The sequence below is a fragment of the Bidens hawaiensis genome, unplaced genomic scaffold, assembly GCF_021521415.1.
Source record: "Bidens hawaiensis isolate Kalapana, Puna unplaced genomic scaffold, B.hawaiensis_p1.1 tig00013426_1, whole genome shotgun sequence".
Taxonomy (NCBI): domain Eukaryota; kingdom Viridiplantae; phylum Streptophyta; class Magnoliopsida; order Asterales; family Asteraceae; genus Bidens; species Bidens hawaiensis.
Window position 1 is genome coordinate 603,074 of NW_027492138.1, and position 10,904 is coordinate 613,977.

The 10,904-nt window shown below is 34.0% G+C and overlaps 2 protein-coding genes across 2 annotated transcripts; one reads left to right on the forward strand and one right to left on the reverse strand.

Moving 5' to 3' along the window:
* Positions 1–1,979: 1,979 nt before the first annotated feature.
* LOC143544094 (inner membrane protein PPF-1, chloroplastic-like) lies at positions 1,980–8,080 on the forward strand. The gene is made up of 11 exons (XM_077036253.1): positions 1,980–2,490; positions 3,370–3,480; positions 3,606–3,680; positions 4,270–4,330; positions 4,684–4,757; positions 4,913–5,017; positions 5,463–5,570; positions 5,654–5,757; positions 6,674–6,823; positions 7,234–7,357; positions 7,795–8,080. The coding sequence occupies exons 1-11, from the start codon at positions 2,149–2,151 to the stop codon at positions 7,891–7,893; spliced, it is 1,353 nt and encodes a 450-aa protein (XP_076892368.1). The 5' UTR covers positions 1,980–2,148; the 3' UTR covers positions 7,894–8,080.
* Positions 8,081–9,009: 929 nt separating this feature from the next.
* LOC143544060 (CLAVATA3/ESR (CLE)-related protein 46-like) lies at positions 9,010–10,315 on the reverse strand. Its single transcript, XM_077036227.1, has 3 exons — positions 10,196–10,315; positions 9,384–9,451; positions 9,010–9,187 (listed from the first exon to the last, which is right to left on the reverse strand). The coding sequence occupies exons 1-3, from the start codon at positions 10,275–10,277 to the stop codon at positions 9,113–9,115; spliced, it is 225 nt and encodes a 74-aa protein (XP_076892342.1). The 5' UTR covers positions 10,278–10,315; the 3' UTR covers positions 9,010–9,112.
* Between the last annotated feature and the right edge of the window lie 589 nt (positions 10,316–10,904).

The window sequence follows — 10,904 nt, forward strand, 5'->3', positions numbered from 1 at the left end:
GTTTTTTTTTCAACTTTTATCATGAGGAGTCATAATGTGAGTAGCTTTTAGTACAATGCAATCTATATTTTTCATTAATAAACAACTTACTTACATAGGGCACGAGTAAAAGCGTCGACCGGGGTTTCGATCCGTCCATGATGTTCACACAACCGCAAATTTCCCGCAAAAGCAGATAACCATGAAGAAGAGGCTTTAAAGAACAAGAATACGTAAAATGTGGTTTGTAGGGTTGGTCTTATTAAATAAAAGATGCTTAAACAAAATGTATTTTTGAGATGAAAAGAAATATATTTATTTAAGGTTGGACGCCGTTATGTAAGGTTGAGACGCCGGGATATAAGGTTGGACGCCGGTATAATAAGTTGGGACGCCGGAATAATATGTTGGGACGCCGAAATAGATGGTTATATATAAAAGATTTGTCACCGTTATATAAGGTTGGACGCCGTTATATAAGGGTTGAGACGTCGGGATATATGTTATGACGCTGTTATATAAGGTTGGACGCCGTTATAAAAGTTGGGACGCCGGAACAATATGTTATGACGCCGTTATATATAAGTTGGGACGCTGTTATAATAAGTTGGGGCGCCGGAATAATAAGTTGGGACGCCGGAATATAAGGTTGCCGGAATACATTAAATGGTCGCCGGGATACATGAAAGGATACGGTTTTCGCCGGAATATCAAAACTTGTGGGTAGGTCTTTATAAGCACGGTCGCCGGAAAACATGGAAGATCCGTGTCTTTTGCCATACCGTCGTTTCCGACGGAGACACGATCTCTGACTGTCGGAAACGACGGGAACTTGCGGATGTAAATAAAGTCGCCGGCAAACTTATTTTTCAACTTACACTCGGATCCTCCCTTAAAAGTGACAGGTGGTGCTTGACGGTTGGTTGGAAAAAAACGTCGGATGTCGGAGAATAAGTAAGGATCCGCCGATATTGTGATGGACAATATTGGAATTTTTCATGGGTGTAGACAAAACCTTGACTTGAAGAGGAAAAGTGGACAATTTGGGGATTTTCCCTTCTATTTATGTTGACATTCAAATTTCAACTGTTAAGGTTATTACAATTTGAATCCATCAACGGTTAAATCTTGTGCTGTACAACTCTATAATCAATATTTTTTAAGACGAACATGGACTACTGATTAATGTTGCTCAAATAAGGCCGGGTGTGCAATGATTCAAAAAACTAACCGCACAAACTTTATGGTACTAGTTTAGGAAAGCTCATTGACAACCAACCGTATATTATCAAATTTGTTGGATAGTGACTCATAATAATAAATGGATTTTGATAAAAAGAAATTTTGGACCGAGTTTGTCACGGGGACACTCTCTTACAGAAATGCAAGGGAAGGATGCGAACATCATGCTCAACTCGGCACGACACTCCAAACCTTGCGCATGCAAGAGTTTTGTGCACCGGACTTGTCCTTTTTATGCTTTGTTTCATACACAATTACACGTATCATTTTACAACTAATACAACTATTTCATTCCAAAATAGTGGGACTATGTAACAATGGTTATCTTTAAGGTTGTCTTCTAAATATCTTTCAAGTTTCATCACAAGGTTATTTTGATGCTGATAAAAAACTAACACAATGGTTATTATGATGATATCAATTGTCTTCTTTACGTGTGGCTTCTTTCATTCATTATGGTCCCAACATCATCATATGATACTACTTACGAGAGCTTCACTAGAAAGATAGAACAAATTACTCTAGTTAGTAGATGCGGTAGGTCTCTTACGCTAGAAGTACTTTTATTAACAAAACCTTGAAAATATTATTTATTTTATGTTATTGAATTATTTGTGTCCAAAGTTTTGGGAGGTTAACATTTCTCTTAAGCTGAGTTTATTTAAAAAATAAAAATCAACGGAAAAATATAAACGGATTGTGTGTTAGATTCTCCAATCTTTTTGCGAAAGGTGACGTGTCATAATCTTACTGGCTATTATTATTAATATTATTATCATTACTATCATCTCTCATCACAAAAAAAACCAACCCGGATAACACAACACGCACTCTCAATTCATCTTCTCCACACACACAAATGAGCAAGTGAGGTGAAATTGCAGAGATATTATTATACATACAATAACCGTCAAAACCCTAACAACAATGGCTAAATCTCTCATATCATCTTCTTTCTCATTTACCGGCACACCGTTACCTTCACTATCTCGCTACAGAGGATTCTCTCCGAGGACTAAGCTTATATCGACTAAAGTTAAGTTCAGCTTCAACGGAGTTCCGACGCCACCGCCGTTTCACGGCGGCGGATTGACGGTTGATTTCGCGGCGATTGCGAGCCGTGCGGAGAGTGTTTTGTACACGTTAGCTGATGCGGCGGTTGCGGTTGACGCTGCGGCTACTGGTACGGGTGATTCGGCTGCTGTGACGGTGCAGAAGTCAGGCGGATGGTTCGGATTTATATCGGATGCTATGGAAGTTGTTTTGAAGGTAGTTTGTGAAGATGTTTTGTGTTTATTGGTTTGATAGTTAGGTGTAGTGATATGGATCATTAGGTATTGATAATTAGTTGTGATTAGATGATAGTTTGAATTTTTGATTGAAGAAGTAAGCATAAATTGAGATAGGAGTAGAATTAGGTTAAAGGAAGTGTAATTAGGTGATTTAGGGGCGCAAACGAGCCAAGCCGTTTGCAAGGTACTTGAGCTCGGCTCGCAAAAAAGCTCGAGCAGGCTTGTGAGCCTAAGCGAGCCTATTATTTGTATAGTTTTTATTTATGATGCTTAGCATATGAAGAACTGTTATTATATATAAAAGTTTGAGAAAAAAATTCAAAAGAATATATATCATGTTGTATTTAAATTTATAGTTAAAAAACATATATAAAATTAGTTATAAGTAGAAAAAAATTGATTAATAAATAACAAACAAGCTGAGTTCGAGCTTGAAAAACAACTCACGAGCTGAGCTCTAGCTTTAGAAATAGAGCTTGTAACGAGCCGAGCTTGATCTCTCTGTAATTTAAACGAGCCTACTCGAGCTCGGGCTTTTCTCGACTCGTTTACACCTCTAGGTTTGCTAATCGCTTTTGTTGAGAGCTGTATGGAACAGGTAAATTGATCTCTAAACAGTTTGATGATTACTATATGAATTGCTTCATAATTATCAGATAATTAGCTCCTAAAGGCGCATCCAACCAACACTTTACCAAGTTATGTATCTGTTAGTGTACAAGATCATATAGGATAAAAGATTGATTCAGTTTTGATTAGCACAGATTTTAACTGTTAATTGGAACAGATGTTTTATCTTCTAAGTGTTTCAATTTTGTCAAATTATGTTGATCTTAACTTGCACTATTGTTGCCAGGTATTAAAGGATGGACTATCTGCAGTTCATGTGCCATATTCCTATGGATTTGCAATTATATTGCTTACAGTTATTGTTAAAATTGCAACATTGCCATTGACAAAGCAACAGGTGACTATCCTCTCAAATATCTATTTATATTGTAGGGATATTTGTCTCTCTGCTTTCTGATACTAAAGTATATATTCTTTTTCTCACTCTTACATGAATTGTTTGATGACTTTACTCGTTAAAAGGTTGAGTCCACTCTAGCAATGCAAAACCTGCAGCCAAAGATCAAAGCAATTCAGCAAAGATATGCAGGAAATCAGGTGTGACATTTCAAAATACAGTCTTGTATTTTACACTTAACATAAGATTGATGTTGTATGCAAACGTGAACGTACCATGTAACAAAGCTCTTATGTTCATTTTTATTTTTATTAGAAATGTTAGGCACAACTTGATTTTGTTATATATTAGGGTTTAATGGAGAACTTAGGTCGAAGATTTGAATAGGGGCCTGATTTATCAAAATTAGTTTACCCGAGTTGGAAAATGATTTTAGTGCGATAATAATAAACTCAACTTTCGACCGAAAATTTTGTTTATCATCTGGAAATATGCTATAGGCTGAAATTAGGGTAAGAAAGACCAAGTACTTCCTTGATGAACATGACTGATATAACAAATAGTAACACAATTTAATATAGCAATTTCTGGTTGTCCAGCATTGACTTAGCAGTTAACACATGACAATTCAACCTTTAAAAAGATCAGTGGACCACTTTTAAATATACAACCATGATGTTGTATGGACAACTACAATATGAAGGGGGACCAACTTATTTGCATGTGCATGTATATATGTCTATATGTATACGTATATATGTGTGTTTGACGATACTGGTATTCTTTCAGGAAAAAATACAACTTGAGACATCACGGTTGTATACAAAGGCAGGGGTTAATCCTTTGGCAGGTTCGTATCACGGTTAATAATTGCACTTTAGTTGAAGACTCAAAAGAGTTTCATCATATTGTTGTTCTCATGCACTATAATATAATGCAAGTGTGTGTGTGTGTGCACTAATTAAAAGTGGCATCAGTATGTAAATTTCAACATTTTAATTTTGCTCATTGGTTAAGGAAAACATTAACTTAGAATTGAATTTAAAACACCTAGATCCGTTTGTGTTTATGTTTTACCCAAGCCATGTCCTTGAACCAAATCAGCATGTTATCTTTATGTATTACTTACATTATTATTTACTTTGAACGGATTAATTACTACCATTGTTAATATGTACAAACTTCAATTTTATTTAATGTCAGGATGTTTACCTACTTTGGCCACAATACCGGTATGGATTGGCTTGTATCAAGCTCTTTCAAATGTCGCAAATGAGGTATATAAAGTTAAAATTATCAATATTTACTAAAGTTTTAATCTGTATTTATCTTTTTTCACATTACTAATAATTTCCAATATCAATGCATTTGATTAGTTGATTAAAAGGAAGTGAAATAATTGCTGATTTATGCAACTTTACTTGTTGTTAAGGGACTGTTTACAGAGGGATTTTTCTGGATTCCTTCTTTGGGAGGCCCCACAACAATTGCTGCTCGGCAAAGTGGATCAGGAATTTCTTGGCTTTTTCCATTTGTGGTAATAAAAATTCTTTCAGCATCATAGTGTGCATAATATTATAGACACACAGTGAAAAACTAAGTATTCGTGAGCAACGTGTGAAACAAACTGATTCACTACTTTTCTTAGATCTTCAAATTGTGAATCAGTGTTACAAAGATAATGATTCAGTTTGTCTCCAAAGGTATACAGTATATGATTCTAATCAGATTTTGAGTTCAGATTTCGGTTTGACTAAGAAAGTCAATATCGTCTCACTTTGTCTACTATCACCATTTTCGTATTTAAAGCAAAGTCCCACATACTTTGTAGTTCCTGAAATACGTTATTCACAACTAAGAACTTTGTGTAAGTTTTCTAAAACATATAGAATTTAGTAACATAAAACCAATACATTTTACAATAAGGTATATTTAAACAGTTGTTTAAATAGTGCTTATTTCATTCCTTCTTTTATTGGCAGGATGGCCATCCACCTCTAGGCTGGCATGACACAGCAGCCTACCTTGTTTTACCTGTACTTCTTGTCCTTTCTCAATATGTATCAATGGAAATTATGAAACCACCCCAAGTATGAACCTATCTTTTTATTTAGTATTTTATTTTATATTTAAACGAGTTCTCACATTCTTTTAACTGTCCTGTTTTTGACAGACTGATGATCCAACTCAGAAAAACACACTTCTTGTCTTCAAGTTCCTTCCCCTCATGATTGGATACTTCTCTTTGTCCGTTCCATCAGGATTATCAATTTACTGGTCAGTTTTGACTTGCTTAAACAATAAAAAACTATTGTTATTTTTGTTTATCGTCACATACTAATATAACCAAAATAATCCCATACCAAATGCAGCGTTATCTACTTTAATGTTTTTTAAAAGGTCATAATCTCAAATCATTTAATGTGAATTTAATTTTTTTTCCCATTTATTTGTAGTGGATATCAGGGGTGTAATCTAGGCTCGAGTTTTGCTCGTTTTAATAAATATATATTTAATATATTAAATAAAATGCTTGTTTAGGCTTGCCACCCGGCTTGAACTCGATACGTGAAGCTTGGGCTTGGGCTCAAGCTCAGGCTCGTTTAATAATGAGCCTCAATAAAAAATCAAGCTCAAGCTCGTTTAAGCTGGCTAGAATCGAGTTTTTAACGAGCTAATTTCAAGTAGCTCTTAAATGGCTCGGCTTGTTTACACCCATAATGGAGATACTCTTCAATGACAGGAATGTTTCTTTTGCATTCTATCTTTTCAATTATTCACATGATAATATCGTGTTGATATACAAACTTTAACAGTGGAAGATACCATTGTGGTGTGGTTTTTAGGATGGTTTCTTGACTTACCTTTGGACTTGTGGAAAGTCAATTTATTTACAAAAACTGAGTTCACCTATATATCTAACACGTTTTGAAGTTGCTTATGTTTAATTGAAAACCATTTTTAACATAAATTATTGCAGTTGTGTTTCATTGTGATTAATATTTACAATCCGCTATGTGATGTGAACTCATTGTATGGATATCGTGACAATAATGTTAAGTGGTTCCTTATAGATTGTTCACAAAAGAATATCACGATGATGATGATGATGATGATGATGATGATGATGATGATTGATGTTTATTGACACAGTTGTATAATTTTATGAAATTATTTTTTGTTATGAATTAAGGTTCACAAACAATGTGCTCAGCACTGCTCAACAAGTATGGCTAAGGAAAATGGGAGGTGCAAAACCTGTTGTGAATGAGAATGCAAGCGGAATAATAAGTGCGGGCCGTGCAGTAAGATCATCTTCTCAACCAACTGAGTCTGGAGCTAGGTTAGTTTTCCTTCGACTTTTTTTACAAATATTTTTATTTCATATTTTTTTCTTTCAAAACACTAGCAATATCACATTTATCCATTTCATAATAAATGGAAAAAAAGCATTTGCTAATTGCTTATAATAGCAAAACAACTTGTGAATCATCACAACTGATAAGATTCTCTTCGTTTATTCATTGAAACAAACGGTTGTAACTTGTTCTAATTTATTTACCATATAATGCGTGAATTTGATATTTTTATCGTGTTGAAAGGGTGATTTTATGAAATTTTAAACTTTTAGAAGTATGCATTTGATATTATCATCTTTTTTATTCAATGATATGGAAATTGTACCACGGTTGGTAGTTGGTTATATTGATTACATTTAGTAGTTAGAAATAATTTGGTATTAAAATGTGATAGGTTTAAACAGCTAAAAGAAGAGGAGAAAAGAAAATCAAATAAGGCACTTCCTGCCCAAGATGTTCAAGTTTTGGCATCTACATCTGAAGATGAAGATGAAACAGATGAAGAAACGAAGACAACGGTAATTATTTTTATTTTTTAAAATGTTTTAGTCACCCGGTTTAGCTAAACGGAACATATATTAATCTTGGTTACCAATTGGTGATTCTTTTTTTTAAATTTAACTTGAAGTAGAAAGTAATATTGAAAACAAATACTCACTAAATAATAACCCAAGTTTCAAAATTGTTCAATTTAAAGGAACTTGAAAAAGAAATCGCTAAATAGCTAAAGTTTCATATAATTTTCATTTTAAGTCAATTTTTAAAAAAAGGACATTTATAGAAATTGGACAATAATGAAACTTTGAGTGGTCTTTGTAGTTGGAAAAAAAAAGAGAGTGTGGGCGACTTTATTAGAGCAATATTGAAACTTGGTTATCATTTCATGATTTTGTCCTTTATTTTTATGTAATTATAGACTCAAAAATAGTGTGATTAATAATTTTCAAATATTCAGGAGGTTCTGGAGGAGGCATATGCTTCAAGTACCACGAAACAAGTTCCGGATTCTGGACCAAGGAGGAGTAAGAGATCAAAGAAAAAACGTTCGGTATGATACAAAATTCGTGTCTAGATATTTTTGAAACATCTATTTCGTAAAATCCATATTTTTAGTTAATATATAGCTGTCTACTGCCAACATATCATGTTTGTTAGGTATATTTTGGTATAATGGAATCAGAGAAGAGAATGAAAAAAGTTTGTTTCTCTTATTTTATGAAATGATAGCTATCTTTCCATTCTATATCTTCTTAAAATATATGAATTACTTTAGCTAAATATATATTCTGTTGTAATCTTATTTAAGGCTTGAATGAATCTCTATGATATTTCATTTGTCTTAGTTATACATAGAAAATTCACACACATTTATGAACTAATAATAATACTCGTTCAATTCCTGCATGACCATTAGGGGTGTAAACAAACCGACCTGAGCTCGGGCTCGGGTCGTGTTGACTTATGCGAGCGAGAGTGAGAGCTCGTTTCGAGCAATTTTTCTAAAGCTCGAACTCGGCTCATGACTTGTATTTTCATACTCGGGCTTGGCTCGGCTCATTTTCTCTGTCAATTAATTTATATACGTCTCTCCTTATTTTTATATATTTTAAGGAAAACTTTAAATGAGCTTAAACTCAGCTCGAGCTTGTGTAGTATCTTAAACGAACCAAAGTTTCGCTACATGGAAGTCCAAAAGAGAGAAACTTAAAAAATACACAAGGTTCATTAAGGCTTGAGGAGCCTTAGTGAGCCTTCCTATACAAGGCTCGAGTACGGGCTTGGTAACTAAACGAGCTTTATTTGATGCTCGAGCTCGAAAAAGCTCGGCTCGTTTGCAACCCTGACAATGGAATGAATACTTATTAGATTTGAATCCAATTTCCACTTGGCTTTGAAGGTCACCTAAGGCTTGAGCCACACAAGTTGTGTTATATCTAATTTCATTGGTTAGCAGAGTATTGGTGAGGTCCAATGAGTTTTTTAGGTAAAGGATTGTCACATTAACCAAAACAAGAACATTAGATATTATTGTTTGTATAGAACTTATTAGAACCATGAGAAACTGCCTAAATGCTTATTACAATAGAGGCAATGAATGGCCTAACCCACCAATGCTATCTTACTTAGATTTTATAACTAGGAAATAGATAACCTCGATCATCATATATCATCTTTATACAATAGAATGGGCTCAGTTTCTCTAACTTCCTCCCTTCAGAAAATATTATAAGTTATTTTAGTTATTTCATGGAGGAAACGCATCGTGAATCAATTCATCTGTTTGAAGGGGGACGATTATTCCCCGCCGGATTTGGTCCAGATGGCTGTTTGTAAACCTTCTTCACTTCCTGCAAGATGACATAAACAGTTTACTCAGCAAAATGGTGGGTTGGATAATGGGTCAAAATGGACCTAGTAATGGTTGTTTTGTATATGATTAAAAAGTTTGACTCGACGGGTCCGTTAAACCAGCCCATTTTCATATTAAGTAATTTCTGTTAAGTTTACTCATTCAACCAAATTGACCTATTTAGCGATAAGTACCTGTGGAGTAGAGCCGTATATGTTGCCTGGCTTTGAGTTATGTCGAGCTGCCTGAACGTCGAAATAAGCTATAAAAAAGGTGAAGAAGCAATTTTAGAAGCTAAACTTGCTAAAACGTTTAACATAATTGCTAGAGGTGACAACTGGATTGGGGAATCAAGTTATCTGATAATAAAGTGTTAGGAGAAATGAGTCAGTTGAAATTGAATTCGAGGAATTTGCAAACACTTGTTAAAATTTCGCGTTACTATTACGAAAGATATTATTACACTAATAAGCTAATTTTGTAAAAAAAAAATGTTTCAGAAAATACACATTAAAAACAAAAATATATGACTTTTAACTTTTTCATCCAAAATCGATATGAGCCCTTTTTAGCTGAAGTTTATTGTTCTAGATCATTTGATGAACTGTCTGAGATTAAATACAACCCAAATAAGTCGTTCAATAACTAAAGTAGTACATTGTGTTAATTCTCATTTTTAGTAGTTGCGATAGTTTGACTTCAAAGGTCATACTTTTGTCGTGGACAAGAAAGATGATGAGTTTATAAGAATATCATGCCTCAAATGCCCATCAACGTGAACGTATTGGTTGTGAATGAAAGAAGTATTAGATAGTTTAGTGTATATGGGTGATCTCACCGTTTGTAAAACCAACAATATTAGTTGGGACAAGGAGTCGAATATTACACGGAAAATCATTTAAGTGCCTTTAAAAATGACGCCCATAAAAGAGAAAGGAAAATGAGTCAAGAAAGTGGAGTAGAACTTAATCATAAAAGTAAAAAAAAGAAAAGGTTGTATATATACCTGGTTTAGCTGCATAACCTTTGTATGGCAATAACAAGAGGCAAATTAAGAGGAGATGAGATAGAATGTGTAGTGTCTTCATTTTGAAAATGTAATGTAGCTCAACTGTGATGAAACTGAAGATAGAAATGGCCAATGGGACCTTGCTTTAAGTGTATGATGATTGGACTTTTAATAAGTTGTAAAGCAATCATGTTTATGTTTGAAAGTTTTAGTGATAATTATTATGTACCACTAAGGATCCAATGTTAATCATTTGCATATAAACTTGTTCACCTTTCATCATTTTACTATGGATGAACTTATAGTTGCCATCTTATTCAACATAATTCTTAAGAAAAAGTCAAAAAGCCTTTCTTAGAGGTGTAGCAATGTATTTTTTTACTCAAAAAAAAAAATTTGTTTTCTGTCACTTAGTAAAAACTTTGTAAAATGTTACTCGTCCTTAGTCCCGTTCATGCACACTTTAATGTGTAGATCTCTCATCCCACGTCTTATGTGCTCAAAATGAGTCGGTAATAATTTCAAACATTTATCGTGTATCGATATTTCTGTGGACTTTGGACGATATGGGACTTGGGTAAAGTGTCATAGAAGTAGGGCATGCATGTCAAGCAAGAAATGAACTTGTAACTATGAAGTGTGGTTCAAACAAGTTGGGTTGGGTCGGATAAAAAATTATTTGTAAGCAATTTCAATGTTCTTTATC